At 39.7% G+C, this 16,680-nt stretch overlaps 1 protein-coding gene across 1 annotated transcript; it reads left to right on the top strand.

Annotated features, from left to right (window-relative positions):
• The first annotated feature begins 7,516 nt into the window (after nucleotides 1-7,516).
• LOC145464754 (TLC domain-containing protein 2-like) lies at nucleotides 7,517-14,672 on the top strand. Its single transcript, XM_081448547.1, has 4 exons — nucleotides 7,517-7,812; nucleotides 8,438-8,520; nucleotides 10,395-10,474; nucleotides 14,238-14,672. The coding sequence occupies exons 1-4, from the start codon at nucleotides 7,622-7,624 to the stop codon at nucleotides 14,670-14,672; spliced, it is 789 nt and encodes a 262-aa protein (XP_081304673.1). The 5' UTR covers nucleotides 7,517-7,621.
• Nucleotides 14,673-16,680: the final 2,008 nt, after the last annotated feature.

The following is a 16,680-nucleotide window of genomic DNA, read 5'->3' as shown; positions in this document are numbered from 1 at the left end:
GCGTGCCATTAAATATTTTGTTGTATAAAAACCATTTGTTTTGAATATTTCGACTAAAATAACGACAATCCCGTTAACAATGTTGACAATAAAACAATTATCATTGTTTTAGAAATCTCACAACTTTAATATTTTATTTCAATACTTGATTATAAACAGCTCGTGGAATCAATAACCAAAAGATTTGAACCTAGATTTTTTGTTCGACATTGTCAAAGCACGTAACAAAGCTGAACCCTTCCATCCACAAAAATGGCCACTCTATGTTATAAAAGTTCAAACAACAATAACAACGGTATAAAAATAAGCAAAAGTGCATAAGGGTTTTATTCACACAAAATATGGTTCACCTTGTCGCTTATATATATATGCTTACACTGGTAAAGAAGAAATATCTGAAATTGAGAAAACATACCTTTAAAAACATCTACAAGTTTCTCTAGTCCCTAACAGACAAGCCAGTGTTCGACAAACGCCTCGTCTTTCCTGAGGGCACTTTCGAAAACACGTGTGTCAAATGCCCGGGAGTCGCCCCGGGTACCCAAATGCCCAATCCCCGGCCCGCGATAAAATTGCGAATGCCCCACCTCCGGGACTGACAACGTCAGCAAATGCCCCACGGTTGCCCGGGGGTGATGGGCACTGCTGGAATTGACTGACGCATCACGCGGAGAATTCCTCCGAAGTCCTCCATAACACACCATTCGATTCCCACTTGCACCATCAATTTAACTCCTACTTTGTCAAGGTCTTAGGCGCTCTAATCGAACGGTTTTAGGCAGAGATCAACCAGTGGATATTTTCCAGGAGGAAACCAGCATTGAATGAAGGGAAATCTTTGTCTAAAAGGTTAGCCGCACAACTGTGTGTCTCCAGAGGCACATTTTTCTCCTGCCCAGGTCCACCAGCTAAGAAGAGCAGGTGACTCTGGGGACGAGAATGTTATTGACTGAGTCAGGTCAGGCCGGACAGGAAAATATTTGACTCGAGGTAAGAGCAACCTGCAACTCATCAATGAGCCCATAGAATTATTACATGGCCTTGCATACGGCTGGCGCGCCTGAAATTTGAATTGACCAATCAGGATTTAGCAGGCGGGAAAAACTGTGCTGTCCTGACGAAGCCTGAAGTCAGAGTACGTTAACAGGAAAGGTACTGAAGTCGGGTAACGTTTCACAATGGAGACGGCATCGGAATACAGTTAACACTCGCATATAAGAACAAGTGGATTAACAACATGAGGCTGAAAGCTGGTCAATAAAGCAACATACATGTAAGAACCAATTCAGCCTGATAAATAAAACACGTTCTTATATAAAAGAAAGATGATGCCAGAATAAGAAAGCACTCATATTAAAATATTATGATGTTATGTGTGTGTTTAGGGCCCTTGCAACCATTTTTAGTTTATCTGTATCTACAAATCTGTAGCTACATACGCCTGAAACTTCTTGTATGAAGAGAACCTCTGTTCATATTAAGGCTACGTCAATAAAACAGCTCTGTAATCATAAGGTTTAAGATTTTGCTCTGGCTATCCGGGTGTGTAAAGTTTTAGGGACCTTCGAGAGCCCGGTTACCGAGATGCGTAAATACTGAAATTGAGGGGAAGTCAAGAAAAAGCCGCATCACAAGAATTAGAAGTCCCGCTGGAAATGCGACCAATCAGATAACGAATCTTTACTACATGTGGATTACAAAACAAAATATTAACGGCATGTTCTTTCCTTCTGCCAGACATGTTTGGCTTCTTAGAAGTTCCAGAAGCGCTTTATCTTATCATTCCATCCCTGCTTTGTTTTCGGATCTTCTACTTTTTCACCAAATTATTCATTCCTGTTCCAAAATCACTGCACGGTTCCTTTCGGAACCAATGGCTTTACCACAACACCGTGGTTTCCCTTGGTCACTCGTGCATTTCATCTGTTTTGGCAGTATACTGGTAAGCTAAACTTCATTTCTATGTCATGGTTATCTTTTTACCGGCGTTTTCAGTTTATTATAAGAAGAAAATAATGCGTTTGAGTCGAGAACAGGAGATTACCTCACGAAATATCTACTTCTATAGTCTACAGAGATCCACCGCATGCTAATACACCTTATTCCAAAATGGCCGCTATTTAAGTATTCTTTTATTTACTTGCAAATTAGCCCTTGTTGCCTCGTTCTTGAACTCTAAATTCAAAATAATATTTTCCCTTAAACGAGGCAACAAGGGCTCATTTTCAAGTAAACAAAAGAATGCTAAAATGTCGGCCATTTTGGAATAAGGTGTATAAAGCTTAATAAATATTAACTAACTCGTGGTGATAAGGAAATGCCGGAAATCAAGGATGAGTTCTGCGATGAAATTTCTTTCAAACTTTGCAGCTTTTACGATGAACCGGCGATGTTTACAGACATGATTAGGACTTGGAGCAGGCTTCCATTTTACGTTGTCTGTTTCTCTACAGGTAAACAATGTCTATAATTTGTTATAAACTTTTATAAGCTACACTGCTAAAAGCCAGGAGGTCATTTATATGGAACCAGACGTAGAAAATAAACCTATATATTTGCTTATCTTTGGGTTTGCATTGACTTACAGCAAATGAAAGGTTTAGACTTTCAACTGGTTTAATAAAAGATAGAGACTTATAATGAGCACTGGTTTACATACGTTAATTCCAGATCAGATATGCAGGATATTTTATCGTGCACCAATTCGGTCTTAGATGGTTACCACTCGGCCCGGTCCCCTCGGGCGCCCATCGTACACAGATACTGTTTATCATGAGAAGGCCATTAAACGACGGTAAAACGAAGTTGGCGTGCATCTAAACTTCTTGCTGACTGGAAATTACAAGTATATATATGCTCTCTGGTAAACAAGTTAATTTTTGATTTTAAAATATCGATCCTAACAAAGGCTATTTGAGGCTATGTTGCTGCCGCCAATACTGCCGAAACACTTTACAATATAAAATCGCTGGACTTTGTTAAATATCTTTTAAAACCACGTCTTTTAAAAGAAGCATTTATGCAAGAATTAGTGTGGAAAATTATCTCTGTTTTTCCGTTATCTAATTTGTAGGTATTTCCTTTTATCTTTCTCCTTACGTCTTGTCAAGAGACGATGATCTAGATCATCGATCGTCTCTTGGTTTCATAAAGAGAGTATAAAGTGCCTTTTACTATTATTATTATCATTATCATTATCATTATCATTATCATTATCATTATTAGTAGTAGTAAATATATGAAAGGGTTGCTGGTCATAGCACTGAAAAACTGAATTTATGATGAATCCTCTCCCAATCACAGTAGATAAAGTTTATGTAACAATAAATTTCGATTCCTAGCTTTTAGACTGGCGATTGATGTGACTGATGCCTTGCCGGACGCTCAATTTTGCAGAGCAAAAAGCAATTCGCCGCAGCAGAAAGATCCAGAAACTGAGCGCTAGTTTTCACCGGAAGATTGCATTAGCCATGATTCGTCGGACGTCAGTTTCCAACGGCAACCATCAAAGTTACCACAAATGCGGGAATCCTGACTCTGTAGCTTTTTTAATTTAATCTTAACCAAATTTTATATTTATGTTTTGTATATTTAAGGTGTTTTTCCTCCCTCTCTTAGTTCTTTATTTCTTGAATTTGATTACAGAGCCTTCCGGACGGTCATCTTAGCAAAGTAGATTCTCTCTGCCACAAATTATAATTTAGCATTTCAAAGTCTTCAATTAATTTGTGTTGTCTTGCACACGGCTTGTATGCGATATCTCCGAATTTGAAACATTTTCCCTGTGGGGAACGTTGTTGTAGACAACGGTATATGATGCAAATTGTTTATGATTTTGACACAGGCGGCAAGCACATGTCATGTGGGTTGGCCCTTAGTTTACAGCAATCTGTTTCTTAGTAAGGTTGCCACATTTGGTATCTTCAGAACATTTTAGTCATTGTTTATTCAGTCTTCTTTACTAGCCTAACGATAACTTCCGATACTTCTTCACCGGGTGTGTTGCCGTGGCTACGGATGGCGCTACCCTTTTATTCGTTCTTCGTGTCGGGCTTTGGCGGTTTCCTCCCTCAGCTGGGCTTATACTTTGGTATATTTGTAATTTAAACTTTCTCAGCTTGCTATAAAAATAAACGGCCACACCTGTGGCCAACAAAGTATGAGGAACAAGATACGTAAATTAATGTTAACATTCTGTAACCGTTAATTTCAGAGACTCCTTTTTATACTGAAGACGACAAAAACTCATACGAGGTTGATCTTCTAATACATTAAATTAAAAACTACAGCATCGCGAAAATTTAGTACGTACATAGACATTTGTGTTCCTACCAAAACGAAACAGCCACATTTGTCTCTATATGATTAACCAAACAGTTCGATTTCAAAAACAAGCGACAAAGCGACCCCAGGCACTATTCATTAACTTATGACCTCATTCTAACGTTTGGTTATGTTTTCGCAGAGTATTTTATCCATGATTTTGTGGACGTGGTGCTTAATGACCTTCAAAACTCACCTGGTCTGTTATTTCATCACGTCCTGGTAAGGTCATCTCTACAATTAGCAATATAAAAGAGTTGAGTCAATTTGCGTATTTTCAAAGAAATGGATAACGTTGGACAAGGGTTTGAGAGAACAAAATCTAGTTGAGAAATAATTGAAAGTGTCAATTTGTACAAATTTTTGTCACTAATTGTGCCTCTGCATACAGTCCTGGAGAGAGGCACGGTGGCCTCATGGTTAGTGCGCTCGACTCCGGATGGAGCTGTCCGAATTTGAGCCCTAGCTGGGAACACTTTACTCTCACAGTGCCTCTCTCCACCCAGGTGTACAAATGGGTACCGGGGAGTTTAATGTCCTGCGATCGCGATGGACTAGCATTCCATCCAAGGGTAGACTAGAAAAACTCCTAGTCGCTGCATGTTACAGAACTCGGGATAGGCACTTGCCTGATGGGCCACTTGGCTCGTATATCGACTGTTTTTTATACAGTCCTGAAAGTGTAACTGATGCCTCAATGCGTCTTGTTAACCAGTAGCGTTAGCCGTATATAACACTGACATGTGTTGATTTCCCGTATTTCACTTCCAGAGCTGCGTGGCGTGCATCTTCTCGACTTTCTCGCAGTTGTATCTGGCGTTTCCTACTTGTTTCCTGCTTATGGAGATCAACAGTGTATTCCTTCATGTAAGAAGATTAATGCGCTATCATCAAATGCACAAGTTCAGTCATTTATACCGATTCAATATGATGTTGGTACTTGCCACGTTTGTTGTTTTCCGGTTTATACCTGTCACCTGCATGGAAGAAATAGTCATCACACATCAACACGATCTCTGTTTACCGCGTTTTTTGTTCGGACTTTTTGGTATCGGCGGAATGACAATAGTCAATGTTTTCCTTTTTACTTCGTTAGTCAAAGCCGATTTTAAGGGAAAACATTATATGCAAGAAAATATGCAACACTGTTGACTCGTTCACACATTGAGTTCCAAATGAGGTAGTAAAGTTATAAATACAAGTGTAAAATTTTGCAAGAAATAAACACAATGAACAGCAATAAAATTAGTTGTTTCTTACCTACATACGGCACTCCTTTTTAGTCTCCAATGGCCGCGCATACATATCGAAAGTGCATATCAATTCTGGGAAACAGACCATAGCTTACACAGCGACTATTCTCTGGGACAATATCCCCACTCACCTTAAAGATTCCAATGCCTTCAACTTCTCTAAGCAAATGAAACTTTATTTACTGCCTGAGCAACATTGCGAAAATTTGTAATATTTTCTCCTTTCCATTGTACTATGTACGCAGTTCTGTATTTTATAAATATCCTGAATATCTAAAGAAACACTGCAATAACTGGAGACAGACTAGAAACGTTTAGGGTTACTTCAGTCTCCAGGCCCAAATTGTACATTTTTTTCCTCTCTCTCTCTCTCTCTCTCTCTCTCTCTCTCTCTCTCTCTCTCTCTCTTCCGTTTCTACACGTTCTGTGACCACTGACCAAAAACCACCAGGGCTCTAGGGACGACATTGCTACGAGTAAAGGCTTTCTCTTTCCTCTCACCCACGAAGAAGACAGTCTTACAGAGTAACAAACTGTTAAAGTTACGATTGAGCTTACATTGATAGCAGTGATGCGGCGAAATATTCAAGCTTACCATAAGTACCAGAAGTATACTTCAAAAAATATAAGGGCTGTCAATCAACCCTTTATTACTGCGCTGAGGTAAAATTACGCCAATTTACGGCAGGCTTGGTATTTGAAGTAAAAAAAAGAGCTGACAGCTTGGAAAATTCAATGAAAGATAACCAGCAATCGAATGGGTTAACACGCTGAGACACAAGAAAGGTTCATTGGTTCTGCTTTTTTGTCTCTGCGTCGAAAAAAGTCGCAGAGAGGCATCGTGGCCGAGTGGTCAGCGCGTCGGACTCGCAATCCAGCTGTCCCGGGTTCGAGTCGCGAACTGATGCCTTCCAGGATTTGTTTCACGGCAGCCCCGAATTCAAATCCTCAGCCACGCTTGAAAATAGCCAACTGGTTTGCCTGCGGCCAGTTGGGAATCTTAACAATGTTATGTTCAATATGAATGAAATTTGCTCGGCCCCACTAGCTTTTTTGTGTTATAAACACTGCCGAGGGTAAATAATGGATATTTATTTATTTATTTATTTATTTATTTATTTATTGTTATTTTTGGATTGACACGAGCAACTCATTTGGACACACATAGTTCTTGGCTCTCCACTCAATACGATGCTACTCCGCTTAGCTCTCGGGTCTCTGGCCTCTGGTCAATGGTATTTACTGAATTTAGCCCAATCCGCGAATGAGCCTTATAAACCCTTATAAAATATAATCATTCTCACCCTAGAAACCAAAGCGACTGACCTAAACCAAAGCTGAGCCGTGATCAGGAATGACCTATGCCAAAAAATACAAGATTACGTCTATGCCAACTGTTCCTAGCACAGACAGGATCTCCCAGCTACTGAAAGCGTTCAGAGTGCATTTTTCACTCTTATTTAGGCCAACTTTGGACATTTTTGGGGGGTAATTTTGGAATATTTTGTGCCTTTTTGTGGTTCTCTACTTTGAAGGGTTTTTTGGGTTGGCTTCTCAGACGGATCGTACGTCAATATGGTGAATTCCAGCCGCTTTTCACTTTGAAATCCACTCGGAATGTCTTTGGCGTAACCTACATAAAATGCATCCGGAAACGGCGAAATATGGCCCACAGATTAGTTTCTGCTCCTGTTTATAGAAGATCAAGATAGCCGTTTCAAATCGGAAGAAAATCTTTTCACATGGCAATTTGATTGGCTCTTGAAAGTAGCCCTAATCTGATTAGTGTAATAATATTAATTAAAAACAATCTCGTGGCATGCGTAGACGTCCCTCCCTCTGCCTGTATACACCATCGCGACACCTGAAAGGTATTTTGGGGGAAAATTTATTCACAAACCAATTACCGTCAAAATTTTCAGTTACACGTCAGGCATCCCTTGATGACACAAAACTGAGATGTTGCTGGAAACACAGACGATTACGTAAACTAGCTTGACCAGTGAACGTATGGCGTCAAGTAGATTACTATACAAAACATTAACATGTCCTTTCCAGAAGCACTTTATTTCATCATTCCATCCCTACTTTGTTTCCGGATCTTCGCCTTTTTGGTCAAACTATTCATTCCTGTTCCAAAATCACTGCACGGTCCTTGTCGGAAGCAATGGCTTTACCACAACACCGTGGTTTCCCTTGGTCACTCGTGTATTTCATCTGTTTTGGCAGTGTACTGGTAAGCTTAAGTTCATTTCTATGTCATGGTTATCTTTATCAGCGAAGTTAAATCGGCGTTTGCAGTTTATATCAGAAGAAGATAATATTCGTTTTGAGAATATGAGATTGCTATAGAGAATATCTATTTGTACAGTTTACAGAGATCCACCGTATCATATAGATATTAAAGGGGCTAGGTCACGCTATTTTAGGTAATTTTGTTTAATTTTCTTAATTATGAGCTCTAAACGTCAAATTAGCGGAGCAAAAGTCTTTCATTTGCAAAATCACGCCCACATAACAACTGAGAATGATTTCCAGCTGTGTAAATGACATTTTGATATAAGCTGATATAAATTTGAAAAAGGTGGGCCGACGTTTTTCAAATTTACCCAAATGCATCCATTTTAATCCTCTCCAGTTTTGTCCATCCATGTCCCTTTTTGGCTTTCCTGTGTTTTGATTGAGATCCTCTATAGTTTTGAGCCGTTTTTGTGATATTTTAGTTAATTCTATGACCATCTGATCAGTGCTGAAATTGCCTAAAATTGCGTGACCTAGCCCCTTTAACTAACCCGTGGTGATAAGGAAATGTCTTGAATCAAAAATTAATTTAGCGCTAAAATTTCTTTCAAACTTTGCAGCTTTTACGATGAACCGGCGATGTTTACAGACATGATTAGGACTTGGAGCAGGCTTTCATTCTATGTTGTCTGCTTTTCCACAGGTAAACTATAATTTAGTAATTGTTTGGCTGGGCCGTTGTTAAGATATTACACAGGTTGTAACTGCTAACAATTGGGGCCGGGTTTCCCCGAAATGCCTTTTTAAGCATTTAAAGCTTAGTTAATGCCGAGCTGGCTGGCAAAAACTCGTAAACTTAAATGTTAACGCGAGCCATATGATAAACTGCTCTCAAGTTCGGACCTTACTGAGAGAATATCGCCCTCGACCTTCCTTCAACGGATCTGGTTTCGCGAGGTCCTCCAAGAAGACCCAAGGCACAATTCTCTTGTGGTGCAGTTAACAAGAAGCTTAGCAAACCTTTTACCGAACGGTTGTGCTTGTGTGCTCGAAGGCACTTCTTAAGTAGAGTCAAATGTCTGGAGGCATGCGCGATTCACAATTATCTTTATCAGAATGCTAATTTTTCGCTTCGTGACGTTAAACGTATAGCAAGTTGCTTTGGATGTATTTTCTATACCAAGTTTGCGTTGGATGTATTTGTTTTCCTTCAAATATGATCTGGAATTAATTATAATCTTACATTGTTTGAATGGCACAAGACGTAACCCCAACCCTAACGTTAACCCTATCCCCTTCTTCTTCGACCACAACCCTATGTGGGTATAGGGCCAGGATCCGAGCCCCTAAGGTGGAACATATTAGAGCAATTCATTTAATTATAATCTATTGCCCCTGGTGAAATAGAATTTCAAAAGAAGCATATGATCAAACCCTCGGCCCCTGGTTATATTGTGCAAAGTGAATTATTCAGTACTCCAATCGAGTCAATAACACGACAGGAAAATAAATTCAAACTAAAAAAAAAAAAAGAGAAGAACTGATTTGTAAAATTTAATGAATGAAAATAAATGATAAGCTCCCACGGAGTACACATCAAAAGTTGAGTCTGACCGAGGAGTCGGATCGGATAATGGGTTGAGTTAACAAAGAAACTAAAGGAACTTAAAGGCTCGAACTAATCATGAGCCCGGCTCGCTCCAGGTGCCCTTTCTATTACAAGTAGTTACCTGAACGATGCTGTTCACTCAAACCTGAGGAGCGGTTCTAAATCATGATTGTTCTGAAAAAATCCAAGGAACGGCTGAGATTTATTGATTAGTCCTCTCGCTATCACAGATGATAAAGTTTGGTTGTAACAATAACTAGAGATGAGTCGTAACCAGTTGCTGGTACGGTATTCATCGACATCCCACCTCACCGTGTAGCGTTTGTTACGAGTATCGTTGTAGAGCAGGGTTGTTTGCAGATAGAACTCAGGATCGCCGGTAACAGCAACGAACTAATTTATTTCCGTAAGATAACTTCACGAATTTACAGCACTAAGCTTCTTCAAATTTGAATCAATCTCTTTTTTCAGCAGAACCTCTCGCTCTAATATACATGAGGCTTAAAGTTCTAGAAACTTCTATTACAAGCTAAATTAAGTAGTTTGACACAGTTTCTAATCTGAGTAAGTACATAAGGATTAGAATGTTCTGGAATGTTCTTACACAAATTGGTCACGGCTGAATGACTTCCGATTCTAGATTGTTCTAGAACTAGACTTAGACAATTTTTCGTAACAGCGTTAAAATTTGACAACTGAGCACAGGATCATTGTGGAATCGTTTGAAAGTCTCCATGATTGCTCGTTAGTTTACACAAGTGTTTACACACGAGAGATCTCGGGAGTGCATGCACAGAAGAACTCGTAAGTTCGCATCGCCGCGTTTATTTGGGAACAAGAAACCGTGACTCTTTAGCTATATTTCAATTTTATACATTTATGTTTTGTCTATTTAAGGTGGTAAGGACCTCCACTTAGGAAATTCACTAATTATTTTTTAGAAAAAAGTTGTTACTTTGTTTTCGCAGGTTATTTTCTCCATGATTTTGTTGACGTGCTGCTTAATGACCTTCAACACTCACCTGGTCTGTTATTTCATCACGTCGTGGTAAGATAATCATCACAATTAGCGTAAAAGGTAAATACCAAGAACCCTTCAATGGGTTTAGAAAGGGTTCAATTCGACCAGATGGGATCAGACACACAAGAAACCAGAAAGGTCAGAAAAGGTCCAAAACTATTGATAATACATGACACTTCTATTCGATCTAATATGTTTGTCACATAAATATCAACAAACTAAATCTTTATAATATTCAAAACGAATGTATCTGCTAAGAGGAGGTTGTGTCCCTAGCCTTAAAAATATCTTGATGTAACAGGTTAAGCTAAGGTTTTTTCTCTCCGACTGGAAATCTGCGCTGGGCCCTTACAGGCGCGTTCGTTCTTTACGTTATACATCGGGATTGCGATGTCTTAAAGTAAGCGATTATTTAGTATTGCAGTATACGGTAAATTAGCCTTTTTAGGAGATCATCATAGCTTGCGTTCCTGTCACAAAAAATGGTTCGTAGTGCTTTTTCTTGAGACGCTCTTATTTCCTGGTGTCTGTTGAACAACTGAGACGCCATACTATGGGGTACGCGATACCGACAGTGGTGGTTTTTCCATAATATATTCCTCGTGGCCTTGGTTCGTCTTAAGTTTGCTTGCCTTGGCTAATTAAACACAACTAAAACATGGCGACCCCGACGTGTGAACGAAGCTTCAGAGGGAAGTCAACCCTTTTTCGGCGATACCGACGATCAAAAGGACATCGCACCATTTTGATTCGGTCTTCGATCAGATCACATACACAATAACACGGTGTTCCGTAGCAAGACTTTACAGGAAAAGGTACCTCGGACACTTCTGACAAGTGGTAGTTGACAATTTTGCTAAACTTGTGACTTTTCGTATGGAGTCCACGGAACTTTTGCATATTCGGTAGCCAAACATTACATGTGAAGACAATTAAGTGCCGCAAACAAAAGTCGACTGAACCTCCATCAATGACTCCTCGCAGTTCCAATTGCCTAGAAAAGAGGTCGAAAGAATCTTAGGGGGGACCTCTACATTTTAGGTCAGACCGAGTAAAGCTGAATCATGTTTACATCTGGGCCAGTACTCCTGTCGAATCTCTCATCGAAGCAACGCTCAACAAGGACCCCGAACTGCGGATTACGACACCAACAGCTACCTTAGATCAACTATACATTTATTACTTATTATTATTACCATCCATCATCCATTACCATCATCAATCATCCATCATCCATCATCATCATCCATCATCCATCATCCATCATCCATCACCATCATCCATCATCCATCATCCATCATCCATCATCCATTACCATCATCAATCATCCATCATCCATCATCATCATCCATCATCCATCATCCATTACCATCATCAATCATCCATCATCCATCATCATCATCCATCATCCATCATCCATCATCCATCATCACCATCCATCACCATCATCCATCATCCATCACCATCATCCATCATCCATCATCATCATCCATCATCCATCATCATCATCCATCATCCATCACCATCATCCATCATCCATCATCATCATCCATCATCCATCATCATCATCCATCACCATCATCCATCATCCATCATCCATCATCCATCATCCATCATCCATCATCATCATCCATCATCCATCATCCATCATCCATCATCCATCATCCAACACCATCATCCATCATCCATCATCCATCATCCATCATCATCATCCATCATCCATCATCCATCATCCATCATCCATCATCCATCATCCAACACCATCATCCATCATCCATCATCCATCATCCATCATCCATCATCCATCACCCATTACCATCATCCATCATCCATCATCCATCATCCATCATCATCCACCATCATCATCCATCATCCATCATCCATCATCCATCACCCATCACCATCATCCATCATCCATCACCCACCATCCATCATCCATCACCATCATCCATCATCCATCATCCATCATCCATCATCCATCATCCATCATCCATCATCCATCATCCATCATCATCATCCATCACCATCATCCATCACCCATCATCCATCATCCATCATCCATCATCCATCATCCATCATCATCATCCATCATCCAACACCATCATCCATCATCCAACACCATCATCCATCATCCAACACCATCATCCATAACCATCATCCATCATCATCATCCATCATCCATCACCATCATCCATCATCCATCATCCATTACCATCATCCATCACCCATCACCATCATCCATCATCCATCACCCACCATCCATCATCCATCACCATCATCCATCATCCATCATCCATCATCCATCACCATCATCCATCTTCCATCATCCATCATCCATCATCCATCATCCATCATCCATCATCCATCATCCATCATCCATCATCCATCATCCATCACCATCACCATCATCCATCATCCATCACCATCATCCATCATCCATTACCATCATCCATCATCCGTCATCCACCATCCATCATCCATCATCCATCATCCATCATCCATCCTCATCATCCATCCATCATCCATCATCCATCATCCATCACCATCATCCATCATCCATCATCCATCATCCATTACCATCATCCATCATCCATCACCCATCACCATCATCCATCATCCATCACCCACCATCCATCATCCATCACCATCACCATCATCCATCATCCATCATCCATCATCCATCATCCATCATCCATCACCATCATCCATCATCCATCATCCATCATCCATTATCCATCACCATCATCCATCTTCCATCATCCATCATCAATCACCATCATCCATCACCATCATCCATCATCCATCATCCATCACCATCATCAATCACCATCATCCATCATCCATCATCCATCATCCATCATCCATCCTCATCATCCATCCATCATCCATCATCCATCATCCATCACCATCACCATCATCCATCATCCATCATCCATCATCCATTACCATCATCCATCATCCATCACCCATCACCATCATCCATCATCCATCACCCACCATCCATCATCCATCACCATCATCCATCATCCATCATCCATCACCATCATCCATCATCCATCATCCATCATCCATTATCCATCACCATCATCCATCTTCCATCATCCATCATCAATCACCATCATCCATCATCCATCATCCATCATCGTCATCCATCATCCATCATCCATCACCATCATCCATCATCCATCATCCATCATACATCATCCATCATCCATCATCCATCACCATCATCCATCATCCATCATCATCATCCATCACCATCATCCATCACCATCATCTATCATCCATCATCCATCATCCATCATCCATCATCGATCACCATCATCACCAAACGTGCTTGGGACAGTGAACTTTATGGCTACATTAATCTTCAATTTGACCAAAAAATTACCAAAACGTTTTGCAGCATTTTGCTCCATAGTAAATGGTTTGATCTCAGGAGTATCAGTAGTTTCACATATTTATCCATATTTCAGTAGGTCCTTATTTTTTGCTCCGTATAATACAAAGATTTAATCACACTAAAACAAATTTGGAGGTTATAGGCACTTTGAAGGCCTGAAACGGAAAACCAGACATTCTGTCTTCAGCATCTAATCAAGTTTTGCAGCTCTTCTGATCCAACATTGCTGACATATGAATCGGGCTGTGTGTATTAATTTTTGTGTAGTTTTAGCTGTGGAACAGTTTATGCTTTTTCAAGGCCTGGAGACCAGCTTACCTCCCCCCCCCTCCCCCGCCACAGGGTGATTATAAACAGTGAAAAATAGACAGTGGGCAATTTCTTCAGGCAACCATCAGAGCTAATTTTATTGGTATCCTATGTTTCATGCAAATGTTGTGTTTTAATTGTGTTCGTTCTTTTCAGAGCTGCGTGGCGTGCACCTTCCCGACTTTCTCGCAGCTTTATCTTGCGTTTCCTACTTGTTGTCTGCTTATGGAGATCAACAGTGTATTCCTTCATGTAAGAAGATTAATGCGCTATCATCAAATGAACAAGTTCAGTCATTTGTACCGATTCAATGTGATCTTGGTACTTGTCACGTTTGTTGTTTTCCGGTTCATTTTTGTTGTCTGGATGGAGAATACTGTTATCACTCACAGACAAAATCTCTATTTACCGCATTTCTTGTTTGGTTTTTTTGGAATTAATGGAATGATAATAATCAACGTTTTTCTGTTCATTTTCTTGTGCAAAGCAGAGTTTGGGGGGAAAACGAGATAAGAAAAGAAATTCCAAATGATGTATTAAATGCAGATTCGTTAAATTATATGGAAATAAAAGTTGTTGTCACTTGCGACAAGAAAAGTAATTAGCTTCGTTTATATATTTTTGTTTACAAAAGATACACCTTATATTTAACCAATATAATCTATATTATGGATAACGCGCTAAACGAATACTTGACTGATAATTCCGTAAGGTAGCGTTGGATACGCTTCGCGCAATGACGAAATGAAGTTTTAGTAGTAAGAAAAATCCCGGTATTTCATCGATATTTATGTAATAACATCTTTTATTATCCAACTGCAGCAAATACCGTCCAAATAACGGTACAAATATACAGCGATATTGTACAGTTATTTGTACAGTAGAAAACATGTTTGCCGGACAGGTCGGCGCGCGCACGCAATACTGTCACACTCTCCCTCTTTCACTGATAAATTCATTGATTACAGCAGTTGGATGATAAATCTCTAATTATAAGTTTTGGTGTGTAATATCGCTTTATATTTTTACTCGCTGTTTGAATTTTGACTCGCCCTTATCAAATTCTTCAATCGACTAAAAAGACGCCAAATTTGTGGCGCAGTGTTCAGATTTTTGAGTTGGATGCGGCTTGTGTGGAAAGCGGACGAGACAGAGTTTTATTCTGAGAAATATTCCTTACACAACATCGTCAATAAGTCAGTCATACTACAGAATGGTGAGCAACTCAAATGACGTCATGTTTGAAGGCCGAAAACCACAATCTCACACCTACTCACGCCTACGGACCAATTGCTCACTTCAAAGGTTTAAGTTTTTAATATTACAGCCTTACTGGTGAAGTTTCGAAAAATATGTAAGTTTAAACAAATGAAAGAAAAGAACATTTCAAGCAAATAACGGCACATTTTTCCCAGTTTCCCTATTTTCAAGAGAAAAGTACTAGCGACGGAGCCATTTTGGCGAAAAAATCTTCTGAACAATTTTGTCCTTTCTACTTCATGGATCGTAGAGGAGTAATTGTTTTGATATGTGTTATTTCATCTTGTATTCTAAACTGTAAATTATTTGCAAGAGCGTTTAGTTGGGCTTCATATCGCAATATCAAATGGTACTCTATTGAACACGATAAAAACATTAAAAGAATCAGGATATTCTTAGATATTTAAAATTCCCTGAAGTTTCTTCGTTCAGTATCTTCATCCAATTGCTTGTTTGTCTCACCTTCGAGGTTCTGTTGACTAAGATTCTAGATTTTTTTTTCAACATCGAAGGTATTCGTTGTAGCATCATAGTTTGCTGTTAAGTCAAGAGCCATAGTTTTGGTACTGATACTGGTACTGATAGAGACCATTAGATGCCTAATGATCTGTACCAGTAGACTTTACTGAGACTATTCCAACGGGAAAATGCCTTCTGTCGTTACTGGCAATTCTTCCGAGGTACAGTTGAAAGGGAAATCTTGACATCTTGTACGCTTTATGCCTGAAGATATAAGCCACTCACTGGCTGCGAGTAATCATAAATAAACAATATGCTCGGATATTTGTCTGCGGACATTGTCTGTTCCGAGAAGCGAACAGTTTCTGTGAGCTTCGAGGAACAGATAATGTCCAAGGACAAATATCCCAGCATATTTTCGCGCCAAATGGAGGCTATTGTGTTTATTATCCTCCAAATCTTTTCCGCAACACGGGCAGTTTTGAAAATTGGAGAATATTCTCGGATATCCCCCAGTTTTAGCTTGGGAATATTCGGTCACGTGACGTGTTTAGACCAATGGCGCACGAGCGAAAATATTTGATGGATTATAACAACTGATAACAAAGCTAACTTATGGTCCGAAGAAGTTGAGTTTTGATTTTTTAGGAATATTAATTCGCAAAAAAGTCACTACGCCATTATGGATGCAAGCAAACGGTAAGGTGGAGAGTCATGAGTGAAGTTAATCAAGAGCACGAGAACTAAACAAGATGAATGTAAAAATTGACGTGAATGGATCAGTGAATGAATCAGTGTCTTA

Source organism: Orbicella franksi, chromosome 1, assembly GCF_964199315.1.
Source record: "Orbicella franksi chromosome 1, jaOrbFran1.1, whole genome shotgun sequence".
Classification (NCBI taxonomy): domain Eukaryota; kingdom Metazoa; phylum Cnidaria; class Anthozoa; order Scleractinia; family Merulinidae; genus Orbicella; species Orbicella franksi.
The sequence above is the reverse complement of the archived record's forward strand: the minus strand, read 5'-3'. Positions and strand labels throughout refer to the sequence as shown.

What these genes read in the sequence shown, in the direction of transcription:
- LOC145464754 (XM_081448547.1), top strand. Translation starts at nt 7,622, where the DNA reads ATGTCCTTTCCAGAAGCACTTTATTTCATCATTCCATCCCTACTTTGT. An exon ending in TCTGTTTTGGCAGTGTACTG is followed by an intron (nt 7,813 to 8,437) that starts GTAAGCTTAAGT and finishes CAAACTTTGCAG; the next exon opens with CTTTTACGATGAACCGGCGA. An exon ending in TGTTATTTCATCACGTCGTG is followed by an intron (nt 10,475 to 14,237) that starts GTAAGATAATCA and finishes CAATTTCTTCAG; the next exon opens with GCAACCATCAGAGCTAATTT.